This window comes from Trachurus japonicus, chromosome 1, assembly GCF_045865225.1.
Source record: "Trachurus japonicus isolate A0001 chromosome 1, Traja_1.0".
Classification (NCBI taxonomy): domain Eukaryota; kingdom Metazoa; phylum Chordata; class Actinopteri; order Carangiformes; family Carangidae; genus Trachurus; species Trachurus japonicus.
The window spans coordinates 29,006,616-29,021,510 of record NC_140907.1 but is presented as its reverse complement, the minus strand read 5'-3'; the positions used below and the strand labels follow the sequence as shown (position 1 = coordinate 29,021,510).

The 14,895-nt window shown below is 39.0% G+C and overlaps 1 protein-coding gene across 1 annotated transcript; it reads left to right on the top strand.

Moving 5' to 3' along the window:
• Positions 1 to 4,327: 4,327 nt before the first annotated feature.
• Positions 4,328 to 10,634, top strand: LOC146992154 (microfibril-associated glycoprotein 4-like). Its single transcript, XM_085789522.1, has 5 exons — positions 4,328 to 4,339; positions 5,061 to 5,276; positions 8,395 to 8,491; positions 9,940 to 10,107; positions 10,366 to 10,634. The coding sequence occupies exons 1-5, from the start codon at positions 4,328 to 4,330 to the stop codon at positions 10,632 to 10,634; spliced, it is 762 nt and encodes a 253-aa protein (XP_085645648.1).
• The last annotated feature ends 4,261 nt before the right edge of the window (positions 10,635 to 14,895 follow it).

Sequence of the window (14,895 nt, the reverse complement as noted above, 5' to 3'; positions counted from 1 at the left end):
AGTTCACCACCTATGACAAAGACCAGGATGTGGGGGATATAAACTGTGCTCAGTATTATCTTGGTGGATTCTGGTACGGCGGCTGCCACGGCACAAACCCCAACGGCCTTTAGACAATACCTGTCAAATATCATTGAGTCCAGCAGTGTGACTATTTGACATATCAAAAACATGTAGAACAACTGAAAGCAAAAACAAAAAGACGCCTATCAACATTTCCATTGTTACGTTTGTGCAACATTTAAGACATGCATATTGGAATTTTGTTGGATTTGCATTTTAGTGCAATATTGCTTTAGTATACTTTTCATTTTACCATTATAAATGTAATTTTTTAGTGCAATATTGACATAGTTCACTAAACATGGGGTCACTCAGAATAGAGGTAACCTGCATAACCTCAGTCTTACTTTGTTCAGGTTCAAATGTAATTTCAAAAGACATAAAACCAACATGACTACAAAATGTACATTTTAACAAATTTGATGCAAGCTTTTAAAACTATTTCTTAAGAAAATGAATGAATTGCTCATCTTGCCAACCTCTATTTGTCACTGACCCGTGTATGTATGAGACTTTCTAAAACATCTCTGTAGAAGATGTGACTGCTCATGAGTGCGTTGTACACGGACCATGTAAATATGGGCCCCCACTACTTCTTGGACCTGATTGAGATATGGCACATTGAAACCTGTAGATTGTTTGAATGTTTAGATTTTATTTTTGACCATCCCGCAACTTGTTCCTTGGCTTATCTGTCTGGACCCTCTGGTGGAGGCATGAGCAAACTCTTCCACAAACGGCTGTGTGACTGCAGGTTTTTGTTCCAACCTATGAAGAGACCACAGTTTGACCAATCAACTGTCTGAAGACTGAATTCAGCTGATGATATGAATCAAGTCTGGTGTGTTGCTGCTTGGTTGGAACAGAAACCTGCAGCCACACGGCCCCCATGGCTGCTCTGGTGGGTAGAGGGATTTGCCTCTTCACCAACAGTGGGTGGAAGCGGGGTAGTGGTGAGAGGGAAGTTATCATCCCTTATAACATTGTTTCTTTCATAATCTTTTTGCTTAACTTTCATTCAACAGCCTGGCTGGCAATTGGCCTGTCTCCTTATTGTCCATATCACAGTCAATGGGGACAGTGTCAATTTTACCTTGAGATATAAGTTAACTAAAATGCTTTAGGTTCTGTAAGGTCCAACAAATACTGTATTTGATTCAAATTAAATATAAATTAAAAAAAGAACACATTAGAAAGTTAGTTTTTTTTTTCAAAGGAGGTTAAATCGAAAGCAACTGGACTTAGTTATTTGTCTAGGAAGACGTTTCACCTCTCATCCAAGAGGCTTCATCAGTTCATGTACGCATCTGACCAGGCTGGGACTGGTCCAACTATCTGGTGTGGAGACTCACTATTTAACCTCTTGTGTGGGCGTTCACAAGGGTGATGATGTCACTGGTTCCCTTTTGTGCTCCAGGTGCCAACGACAGTCGTTTAAATGACTGTCTTTGATGGAAGGTTGGTTTCGACTTCGTTAGTGCCCTATTGTGTTGTAACGACAGTCGTTGGAGTCACTTGCCACTTGTGAACAGTGGTTGTTCTTTGAGGCTAGATTGTTGAATCTCCTGGGAAGGGATGAAAGGGCAGCATTGTAAATTGGAGATAGGTGGTGTCTCAGGCCACCTCCCCTGTTGAGGGATGGTTTCTCTACTTTTACAAAAATAGCTTCTTTGACTCCTCTTTCGAACCATCTGTCCTCTCTGTCTAGGATTTGGACATTGCTGTCCTCAAAGGAGTGGGCTTTCTCCTTGAGATGTAAATGGACAGCAGAGTCCAGGCCTGAGGAAAAGCTACTGCCACTGTGTTATCCCACCAGTCACTATTGTTGCCTTCGACAATTTTACTCATTCTGTGACCACACGAAACACAGTTGAGTGATTGTAGATGCATATATCAATACTAGACACCTTAAAGATGATGTGTCCCAAAAAACTTTCTCTTATCTTTATGTCAACCTTCTTTACTGACCTTTTTTGTCGGGGCTTTGATGCAGCCATCTTCCTCGGATGGTGCAACCAGGAAGTAATCAGCTCTGATCATGTGACCCTTTACACTAGACACGTGAAACTGCACATATGTGATCAGGAGGGTTTCTTGCTTCAGTATGTTTTGGAAATATGTTGATACTCCATTTACTGACATTTTTAGGGACTCTCAACTAGAAATATTTTTTACGGTCACTTTTGTGACCGATGGGATTGCCAACAGTAACCTTTGAATCAAAATGATCATGAAATGTGTTTTTCTTTTTTTCTTCTTCTCATTTTGTTTCAAAATCACTGTCAGACATGATAACTCTGTTGAACAGGTGCATGCACTCGCTTCCTATGTTTTTTTTTATACCTGATGCATTTAAATTCAGTTTCCTGATTTTGTTTTATATCAAAAATTGTATTGATTATTGTTTGTGATTGATGCTGATCTGAGTGATTATCAAATAAATACACATATTTTTTTTAACTTCAATGCTGTCATTTTTTAGTATCAGTTTTATTCCTCAGTGTAGAAAATTATCTCACTGATATTTATAAGGAGTTCCTTTTTTTCCTGTTTTTCTCAACTGGCAGTACATGCTAATTAGCATTAAATACAAATCAAAGATGAGGCTGATGGGAACATCTTTAATTTCACAAGTCATGAACTGGAGTGTTGGATAAATGAAATATTTGAGCAGATGATGGTGCTGGAGGAGAAGTCATGTGATCATCAGAGTCATCACAGTTCATCCTGTTTGGATCATGTGTCTAAAGTTCACAACACTAACTTCATAGTGGCACTAAAGGATTAAAATTAATATGATTTGACATCTGGGAACCATGAATATCTATCCAAAGTTTGGTATCAGTAATATAAGTCTAAACTTTAGGCTACAATGTCTCTTTTAAATATTTCATTCTTTACCTTTGTTGTTTTTCATCTGCTGCTGTAACAAGTCAATTTTCCACCTCAAGCTGTAAAGTTCAAAATAAAGCTAATAATAATTTCCCGACCCTGCTCCTCCTCAACCTTCTCCTCTTCCTCCTCCTCATTCACTGTTGGAGAAAAAATTAGGATCCAAAACAAAGGGTCAGTTGTGATCGAGGATCTTTATTTCCCACATTCAATGATACAAATGTAAGTTTCCAAAAGTGTTCAAAAAGTCAGAAAAATACTCATCAAAGCGTCAATAAAACTTCACAAAAATGATTAGAAAAGACGGAGACGAAGTTCAGTGCATTAGAGTTTACACCCAAAAAAAATGGACATAAAGCCGAGCCTGTCCCGGACCAGACTAAACTTCTTCTCTCTGTGACTTTGTTTTTATACTGTACTGTAAAAGCCCTGCCTTCTTATTAAAATGAGAGGTGAACATGACACTTCTTCCCCAGTGTACGCCCTGTGATTTGTCCAGATGTCATGTTGCGATCTTTCATCAACATAATCTCCACCCTCTACGGCGACTGTATCACATTTTGCCACGTAGCGAGTTCACCCAAGTTCAGCGTCTTTGGCACCACTCTATCTTGCCGGTGGCCGTTATCTACATTGCCCGACCTTGACTCCCCCTGCAGGTGGCTGCACACGCGAACTTAACGGTGCTTTCCCACGCTTTGCACTCATCTCACCTCTACCTTCTCAGAACTTTTCCATTTTACGCAACATCCCCCCCTGTGAGACTTGAAAGTCTCATTAAAGTAAAAATTACATATAATGCATGATTACAGCAGATGGTAATGACAAGACAATCAGTAGGTAAAGAGTTTCAGAAGGTCAGAACAAGTAGGAGTTTTTTTTTTAGCAATTTATCATTGTGTGTTTAACAGAATCAGTTGTATACTTAAAATCAGAAACCAGAAAATACTAAAAACTAAAAAAGACCACATTTAGTTGCAACCCATAACAGTGGTAGCATTAAAAATACTACAAATCTCAATTTAAATTGTCAATGTATTTAACCACAAAGATGAATACTATAAGTTTTACAGTTAACAGATCTGTCTCCTTCATATATGGTTGTTGGCAAATTGTTTACATGTTATTGCTACACTTTATTTTGCAGGTTGCCGTTATCTACGTTGCCCGACCTTCACTCCCCCTGCAGGTGGCTGCACACGCGAACTTAACAGTTCTTTCCCACGCTTCACACTCACCCCTTCCTTCTCTATCATGCTTTTCCTTTTTTTTAACCCAACATAACCTGTATAAAAACAGGACCACGGCAGACATCTCCACTTCCGAGTCTCCAACCTTTCAGAGTTTTTCTCTTCACCTCTGCGACAGCGACATGGGTCTTTGGGTAAGTTGAGCAGCTGACTCTCTCACGTTTAATTTACACTAAACATTGTGTGTATCTGTTTTTGTGTAGGTAGTTTCTGTTTCATCCTGATGCAAATACAAATTACTGAATCAGTAGAAAGTTTGTCTAAAATATCAACCATTTTAATAAATGATTCATGCTTACTTTGTAAATATTTTCAGTTTTCACACTGATCTACCACAGTTAACTATTTTGAGGTTTGGACCCAGTGGTCACACAAAGCAACACATTTTAAGTTACATCACCATGGAAAATATCAACTATTGTTTAGCTAGCTAGTTTTTCACAATGGTTAACTTAGTTTGTTACGAAGGAGTATTAGGGCCACGTTGAGGGGGAAAAAATCACAGACTTTGAGAACAAAGTCATAATTTTACGACAAAAAAGTCATTATGTAACAACGCCACATTTTGCAATAATCTGCCACATTTTGTAATAAAATTCTTGAACGCAATATGTAATAACCTTTGTTGGTACATAATGCATCATATTATTATATTTTCTTAATGCAATACCCGCATATTGAAATAATTTGGTTACAAAATGTGGTGTTATTACATCATGAGGTGAACATTTAATACATTATTACAAAGTGCAGCAATCGTGACTCCTCAATCCTGATCCTTCTCGACTTGAGCGCTGCTTTTGACATGTTGGATCACACATAATGCTGAACCCCTAAATTAATATATAAATAAAGTTCATTATCATATTATTATTGTCTACCCAGGTAACACTGTTAGTGGGGCTGCTGGTTTCGGTGGCAGCGGACCAGAGCTACCTGCCCATTGACTGTGATGACGTGTATCGCCATGACAACACCAGCTCCAGTGGGGTGTACACCATCTACCCAGGAGGCCCCACCTCACCCCTGCACGTCCTCTGTGACATGGACACTGACGGGGGCAGATGGACCGTCAGTACACTACACCTCATATCTGATTAGAGTTCAGATTTGACGATGAGACTTAAAAAGCCAAAACAAAAGTGGAGCCATTGATAAAAAAAAAAGTATTGTTTCAGTTTTCAACAAATGTTGTGATTCTCTCCTTTGAGACTTGTCACTTAAATGATCATCATCTGATTCGTCAGCTGTCAGAGTTCACATCCTGTGGCAGCTGGCACAGTTTTCTTTATAGAAAAATATATCTAAAAAAAACATTAGTGTATTTAAATAAATGAAAATGCCTGATTTTGTTGACCTGAAATGATATATGTTGTAATTAAATATAGCCTAATAATAACAAAACATTTTAAAATGTATTTTCTCATGAAGTAGCCCAAGTAAACAATATTTACAGCAGCAAACACTTTTTAGAAAGTCTGAGAAAGTTACTAGTGTCCATGTTGTATAATTTAGTTAGTCCATCACCACAGCAGTTTGTTGTGATGATTTTCATATCAGGAATCTCTGTCACTTAAACATGTGACAGAGCACAGTGTGACAGAAAAATAAAAGACACTACAGCAACTGTGATTGCTGTTTACAGACCAGATAGTCATCAAACTCACCTGGTTCAGTTGAAAAGATTTTTTTAGTTTTTCTTTTAGTAAGGGCATTTTAGCAGACATTTGACCAATCTGGGAACTAAATCCTTACCAAGAAATGTCTTCACAATTGTCTTTAGGAACATGCGTAATATCATGTCTTAAAATGTTGAAATTCAACTCCCGTGGGAAACCCCCTAAAAAACTACTCAAAGTTGGGGTACCCGTAACCAGATTTTTGAACATTCCGTAATGTTAAATTTGGCCTTAAGTAACTTGTGAGGGGTCAAACTAGGGGTTTTTCATGATTCTGAGTTGATCGCAAACATTAGTTTTACACCCAAAACACTACTTGGTGGAGAAAAAAACAGCCACACCCACTTTTCTTGTTCATCGGAACCCCCATCACCACCACCAATAGAATGCATTACAGAGAAGCCATTCCTTAGCATTGCAGAGGTTGTGTCACTACTAAATACTCAATATATTATAACTTATATTCTATAGCCTTTTTTCTATAGGACATTATACAGACCCTCCAGGATTTTGTGGTGTCGCTAAATTTATTAAAAAAGTTATTATAAATGTAATTTATTATGCGGACCGGTAGCAAGCAGCGAGAGAGAAAAGACAGTGGACATGCACCAGATTTCACATACCAGCAACAACTGAAACAAGTTTGTTCGAAATGAAGATAGGAAAAGCACAAAAAATACACAGTGGTGCTACATTGATTGCAAACATGATCATGTTAATCTGCACACACACTGAGCATCAATCTCCATCGAGCATCCAGGCTCTTTTTGAAGAATGGAAAAAGATGTTGCAGTGTGTCACAAACTTGTTCATTCCAGCTTGGGCCTATTGCTTGGTCATGACTGTATGGTAGCTGTTGTAGTGTATTATGGGATTTGTAATGTGAGTAATGTGAATGCTATATTGGTGGGCCATTATTAACAACATCTTATTCTTGAAGGCCATATAAAAGTGTATCGCAGGACAGATCTGGCCCCCAGGTTTTTGACATGACATTGACGTGTGTGCTAGATTAATGTCCAACAATGTAAAAAGGTAGAATATAAGTTATATTAAGTATTCAGTAGTAATAGTATAAGTTTTTTTTGTGACATTAAAGAAAACCTCTGTCATGCACAGGAATAGCTGATCTTTAATGTATTCTATTGAGTACAGTAGATCACCTTTATTATAATAGCCTAAACCTAACTGCAAAAATCCTTGTGAAGACAATAGGCCTACACCATGTTTTCCTAGCTTGATAGCTAATGGGGCAGTCAGCCAGCATTTAGGAAAATAAAATGGTCAGATGGTCATCAGATTCAGTCGTACATAGGAGTTGGCTAACTAACCATATTATTTACTGTTAGCCAACTAACAACCATTTTTGTAAGACTTTGATGCCTATCTCTATAATGCATTATAACCATACTTATAATGAGTTATAATGTGGTTATAGCATTGTATAACTATAATTATAAACATTCATAAATTATCATAAGGCTTATCATCATAACACACTATAAAGCATTTTATGATGACTTATAAGGTCAGATATTATAATACGTTATAACTCGCTGACAATGCCCATGTCGATAATGCATTATAAATATAGTTATAATGTGTTATAATTGGCTTATAAAAGTGTATAACCATCATTATAAATACTCATAAATTATCATAAGGCTTTATAACAATTAGCATAACACATCATAGAGCATTTTATAATGGCTTAAAGCAGAAGTAAGTGGTCCGGTCGTTTTCGCTAATGCTGCGTTCCAGGCAGGCTTTTGAAATCGTAAATGACAGCTTCAAGTCACAACTTACGACTTTGTAGCGTTTCAGGCAACCCACTCGTGTTTTTCCGACCTGTTTTACCGGTGAAAGTCACTATAACGGCCACTCGTAACTTCCGACCGGTGAACTCGTACCAGATCGAACTGGTACGACTTCACGGTCGGAAAAATACGAGTTTCCTTGAACGCACCATAACAGTCCTCGTCGCTACGTCACCACATTCACGGCGTCCCTTGGCTGCACACACAGCCCTGCATGCCGTTCTCTCTCCTCATTGGATAAAAACTGTAGGATACGATAAATGTTTTCTCCTCGGCTCAGAGCAGAGCAGAGGGACTGACAGACCCGTGTTTCAGACCAAACACTCTATGTAAGTGATTGCTGTCGGAAGATATAACTATTTAAGACTTATATTAACACAAATATATCACTTACTTCTGCTTTAAGGCCAAATTTAACATTACGGAATGTTCAAAAATCCAGTTACGGGTACCCCAACTTTGAGTAGTTTTTTAGGGGGTTTCCCACGGGAGTTGAATTTCAACATTTTAAGACATCATATTATGCATGTTCCTAAAGACAATTGTGAAGAAATTTCTTGGTAAGGATTTAGTTCCCAGATTTTCATATGTTGCCCTTACTATTTCTTTTCTTTTTTTAAGTGATCTCAAGTCCTGCTAATTGAATACAGTTTTATTTTTAGTTGACTGAATTGTTGTGATTCTCCCTCTCAGGTCTTTCAGAGGAGGTTGGATGGGAGTGAAAACTTCTACAGGCCATGGGAACATTACAAGAACGGATTTGGGAATGTAGCAGGGGAGCACTGGCTGGGTGAGTCCTAGAGGGAGAATTACAGGTATATTAAAGTATCTATGGATTAAATATGCGCTTGTTACGCTGTTTTCAGTCATTACAAACAGCAGCTTTTACAAAAAAACAAAACAAAAGCTGCACAACCTGCAGCAGCAGCACATGTCAGTCAGTCAGTGAGTGGCTGGTGAACACAGCGGAGCATTTAGCAGTGAACCTGAAACTATAGAAATATTATTGTAGGAGCCTTGTTTTATTTATAAACCCCTATACACCCAAACCACTATAGGGGGAAGTATTTTCTTTTGAGTTACTGACCTGAACCGGATGTCTGCGGGGGTCAGGCAGGTTACTAGAGCAGTGTTTTTCAACCTTTTTTGAGCCATGGCACATTTTATTCATTAAAAAAATCCCGCGGCACACCATTAACCAAAAATGTTACAAAATGACACAGTGCAGCCTTATACAGTAAATATAATACACATACATAGGAGCTACAGTGTAGTTGGTTTGTTCTGACTCAGTAATGGACGTTGCTAAGGCAAGGTCATTGTGCAGGCTTCTGCCACTACACCCATTGGCATAAAAGAGTCCTAGCCAACTCTGCCAAACAACTTTGGCCAATTTCTTCTTTTTTTTTTTTTATCTACATGTCAATCAACTCATGGGGGCTTGTCAACACGTGCCTTCAGCCATACTTCACAGCAAAGCATACATGAGAGGACTATGCTGCGCACACCATGTGATAGAAAGTCAGAACAAACTCTGAGTGCAACCAAGGCGTGCTTCACCCTGTAAGGACGGTGCCCCTAAAAAAAAAGGAGGCGCTCTCCAGTCGGCTCCCCGTCACTCACCTGCAGCTGCACAGAGGAGCGCTCAGCTGTTCTGGCGCAGCACAGTGGGAGCAGCGTGTTTTTATATATATATATATATATATATATATATATATATATATATATATATATTTAAAAAAGCAAACAAAAAGGGACTGGCCGGTCGGTACAAGCCTACTCACAGACACTCGGTGGAGTGTTGAATCTCATCCGTTAATGGTTATAATCGCTTATGAGCGTCGGTTATCGGTCTGAAAAAAAATTCAAATGTGCATTGCTAGTTTGGATCAATCAAGTTAAATTTGATAATTTTCCACGGCACACCTGGCGAACTCTCACGTTGAAAATCACTGTACTAGAGGTTACTCAGTGGTGTTGCTGATGAATGGAGGAGCAAAGAGTTTTTTTTTTGTTTTTTTTGAATATTTTATTTTCACTTTAGGAGCAAACCGTTTTTAACTGGGTTTGAGCATTTTGTCAGTTTATTTTTTATGTGAACAAGCAATCAGCATCCAGTAGTGAACAAAAGTAAAGGACTAGTCACTACAATTATAGATCCTTGGTGCAAGAGGTGACTCAGAGCTGTGTGTGTGTGTGTGTGTGTGTGTGTGTGTGTGTGTGTGTGTGTCTCCTCAGGTCTGGACAACATCTTCCTGCTGACGATGAGGAAGAAGAACGAGCTGCGGGTGGACATGGAGGACTTTGAGGGAGGGGAGGCCTTTGCTCAGTATTCGTCTTTCTTCGTCGACTCTGAGAGGGAAGGATATCAGCTGGATCTGGGCGGCTTCACAGGAGGAACGGCAGGTGAGGGTCACTTCAGTGGAAATGTTTCCTTTTCTTACTTTTAGGTATTCAACAATGAGCCGGGTGAAGGCTGAATGTTACACTGTGGACAAACAGGCTAAAAAAATACAACATGATTTTTCTGAATTCTGTAAAAATTATTTTAAAAAATAGAAAAATTTGGCAGTTTCACTGATTTCATACATTTCTTTTAGTTGGATTAACTGCAATTTTTCCCCGTTCCAAATAGAAATTATATTTTGACTCTGTTGTATCTAGGGGACAGTTTAACATACCACAACTCCATGAAGTTCACCACCTATGACAAAGACCAGGATGTGTGGGATAAAAACTGTGCTCAGATTTTACTTGGTGGATTCTGGTACAGCAACTGCCACCACTCAAACCCCAACGGCCTGTACGCACCTGGTGGTGTCAACTATGAATATGTCCCAGTTGCATGGTACACATGGAAAGGCCATAACTACTCCCTTAAGACCATCACCATGAAAATCAGATCAGTCGCTAAGTATCCATGCACTTATTGATCTGATCAGCTGCAGATCAATGAGATAATCACGCCCTCCATCAGGGTTGGAGAGCTGGGATGTTCGGGCATATAATCACTAGTCCGACTGGACTTAATGCCAACAATAACCTCTCAATCAAAATCATCATAAAATGTGTTTTTTGTGTCTTTCTTACTCATCTTGTTTCAAAATCACTGTCAGACATGATAACTCTGTTGAACAGGTTCATGCACTGATGTATTGAAATTCAGTTTCTTTGTTTTTTTTCTGATTAAAAAAAATTTATTTAGTGATTACTGTTTGTGATTGATGCTGTTCTGAGTGATTATTAAATAAATAAACTTGATTGTTTCAACTCTGCTTTTATTTTTGAAGTTCTCATTTCTTGAGTATCAGTTTAATTCCTCTTAGAAAATTATCTCATAATGATTTAGTTTTTTCCTGTATGATTTTTCAACTAGTAGTACATGCTAATTGGCATTAAATACAAATTAAAGATGAGGCTGATGGGAACATCTTTAGTTTCACAAGTCATGAACTGGATTGTTGGATAAATGAAGAATTTGAGCAGATGATGGTGCTGGAGGAGAAGTCATGTGATCATCAGAGTCGTCACAGTTCATCCTGTTTGGATCATGTGTCTAAAGTTCACAACACTGTCAACCTCATGGTGGCACTCGAGGAAAAGTTAATATGATTTAACATCTGGGAACCATGAATATCTATCCAAAGATTGGTATCGGTAGAGATATTTATAGGCAGTGTTCTAAGCAATAAGCTAATACGCTCCTTCGTAGGTTTAGTATGTGCTCAGTTGATGTTAAATGTTCCCTGTTTAGATCTTTCTGTACACCTATGTATACAGCTCACCTCAGGTGTAGCTATAAGAAAAGCCGTATGCAGCGGCTCATAGTGGCCTACAATGATGGACTGAGGTTGTTGCTTCAGGTGCCCAGGTGGCACAGTCCGAGCCAACTCTTTGTTAATTTAAATGTACCCAATTGTGAAGCACTTCTACAAAATTTAATGTATCGTTTCATGTGCCGCCTGGATGACTCGGGGAACAGCATTATTGGGGCTTTAGCTGCTATAGGTATTCATCCAGGCTTAGAAAACACTGGTGGGATAGCCTGCTTATGAATTATGTGGAGAGTTGATTCTCTATCTGTGTGTCTGTCTTTTTCTCTCTCTCCTTCTTAAATCTGTTTTATCATGTTTGTTGTTGTTGATATGGACCGCTTGTTGTGTCTGCAATAAAGATTAATAATAATAATAAGTCTAAACTTTAGGCTACAATGTCTCTTTTTAGTATTTTATTTACCTTTGTTGCTTTTCATTTGCTGCTGTAAATTCTCCATCAGTGGGATCAATAAAAAGTCTTGTCTTATCTGCATTTATGACAGAAACAACCTCAATATTTACAGTATCTTCAAAACAAAGCTAATAATAATTTTCTAACCCTGCTCCTCCCCATCCTTCTCCTCTTCTTCCTCCTCCTCCTCATATACATATAGCCTGTATAAAACATTTTTTTAATGGCTGACCGGCTATAAAAACAGGACCACAGCAGACATCTCCACTTTCGAGACACTTTTCCCTTCACCTCCTCTTTTTTAGGATATCAAGGATATCAGCTCGATCTGGGCGGCAGGTGAGGGTCACTTCAGTGGAAATGTTTCCTTTTCTTACTAGGTATTCAACGATGAGCCAGGTGAAGGCTGTTACACTGTGGACAAACAGGCTAAACATTTTTTTTTTGTGAATTCTGTAAAAAATAATTTTCGAAAATAGCAAGTTTCACTCATTTCACTACAAACAAATTTATTTTAGCTGGATTAAATTCACTGCAATCCCCCCCCCCCCCCTCCTTGTTCCAAATGTAAATTACATTTTGATTCTGTTGTCTCTAGGGGACAGTTTATCATTCGCTGACTCCATGAAGTTCACCACCTATGACAAAGACCAGGATGTCCACGGGGATGTAAACTGTGTTCAGTATTATCTTGGTGGATTCTGGTACGGCGGCTGCCACAGCACAAACCCCAACGGCCTGTAGACAATACCTGTCAAATATCATTGAGTCCAATTGTCAAAACACACTTAAATATCACCCATTTTCATAAAGGATTAATGCTTATTATGTAAATATTTTCACTTTTCACACTGATCTATCACAGTTAACTGAGTATTTTGGAGTTTGGACCCAGTGGTCAAAGCAATGCATTTTAAGTGACATGGGAACTATCAACTTTTGTTCAGCCAGCTAGTTTTTCCACTATGTTAAACAGTTTTAGTTTGTTACCATGGAGTATTAGGGCCACATTGACAGTGGTTTTCAATTGGATCGGTAAATTAGTGCTGTAGTGAAGTCCAGCTTCTTTCAGATTAGGCAGCTGGCAAAGGTGAAGCCTTCCCTCGCACTAAAGCACTTTGAGACAGTGATCCAGGCCTTTATAACATCTCGGCTGGATTACTGCAATGCACTTTGTTTTGGAGTCAGTCAGTCCTCCCTCGCACGTCTCCAGCTGGTGCAAAATGCAGCCGCTCGCCTCCTAACTGGAGCACGTAAGAGGGAGCATATAACTCCCACCCTGGCCTCCCTGGCTGCCTGTGCACTTTACAGTCCATTTTAAGATTATTTTATTTGTTTTTAAGTCTTTAAATGGTCCGGCCCCCCCTTCCCTCTCTGAGCTCCTTCAACCCTACGCTCCTGCTCGGTGCCTCAGGTCAGCTGACCTGCTGCTCCTGGAGGTACCGAGGTCCAGACGGAAATGAAGAATTTGAGCAGATGATGGTGCTGGAGGAGAAGTCATGTGATCATCAGAGTCATCACAGTTCATCCTGTTTGGATCATGTGTCCAAAGTTCACAACACTAACTTCATAGTGGCACTAAAGGATTAAAATTAATATGATTTGACATCTGGGAACCATGAATATCTGTCCAAAGATTTATATCAGTAATACACATATAAACTTTAGGCTACAATGTCTCTTTTGAATATTTCATTTTTTACCTTTGTTGAATTTCATCTGCTGCTGTAACAAGTCAATTTTCCACCTCAAGTTGTATCTTCAAAATAAATCTAATAATAATTTCCCGACCCTGCTCCTCCTCAACCTTCTCCTCTTCCTCCTCCTCATTCACTGTTTGAGAAAAAATTAGGATCCAAAACAGGGCCAGTTGTGATCGAGGATCTTTATTTCCCACATTCAATGATACAAATGTAAGCATCCAAAAGTGTTCAAAAAGTCAGAAAAATACTCATCAAAGCATCAATATAACTTCACAAAAATGATTAGAAAAGACGGAGATGAAGTTCAGTGCATTAGAGTTTACACCCAAAAACTGGACATAAAGCCGAGCCTGTCCCGGACCAGACTAAACTTCTTATCTCTGTGACTTTGTTTTTATACTGTACTGTAAAAGCCCTGCCTTCTTATTAAAATGAGAGGTGAACATGACACTTCTTCCCCAGTGTACGCCCTGTGATTTGTCCAGATGTCATGTTGCGATCTTTCATCAACATAATCTCCACCCTCTATGGCGACTGTATCACATTTTGCCACGTAGCGAGTTCACCCAAGTTCAGCGTCTTTGGCACCACTCTATCTTGCCGGTGGCCGTTATCTACATTGCCCGACCTTGACTCCCCCTGCAGGTGGCTGCACACGCAAACTTAACGGTGCTTTCCCACGCTTTGCACTCATCTCACCTCTACCTTCTCAGAACTTTTCAATTTTACGCAACATGTCCCCCCCTGTGAGACTTGAAAGTTAATGACAAGACAATAAGTCGGTAAAGAGTTTCAGAAGGTCAGAACAAGTAGAAGTTTTTAGCAAATTATCGTTGTGTTTAACAGAATCAGTTGTATACTTAAGATCAGAAACTAGAGTATGTATTATATGAGTCAGACCACATTTAGTTGCAACCCATAATAGTGGTAGCATTAAAAATACTAAAAATGATCAATAAGTGCTCAACTTAAATTGTCAATGTATTTAACCACAAAGATGAATACTATAAGTTTTACAGTTAACAGATAGGCTAAACATCTGTCTCCTTCATATATGGTTGTTGGCAAATTGTTTATATGTTATTGCTACACTTTATTTTGCAGGTTGCCGTTATCTACGTTGCCCGACCTTCACTCCCCCTGCAGGTGGCTGCACACGCGAACGTAACAGAGCTTTCCCACGCTTCACACTCACCTCTTCCTTCTCTATCATGCTTTTCCTTTTTTTTACCCAACATAGCCTGTATAAAAACAGGACCACGGC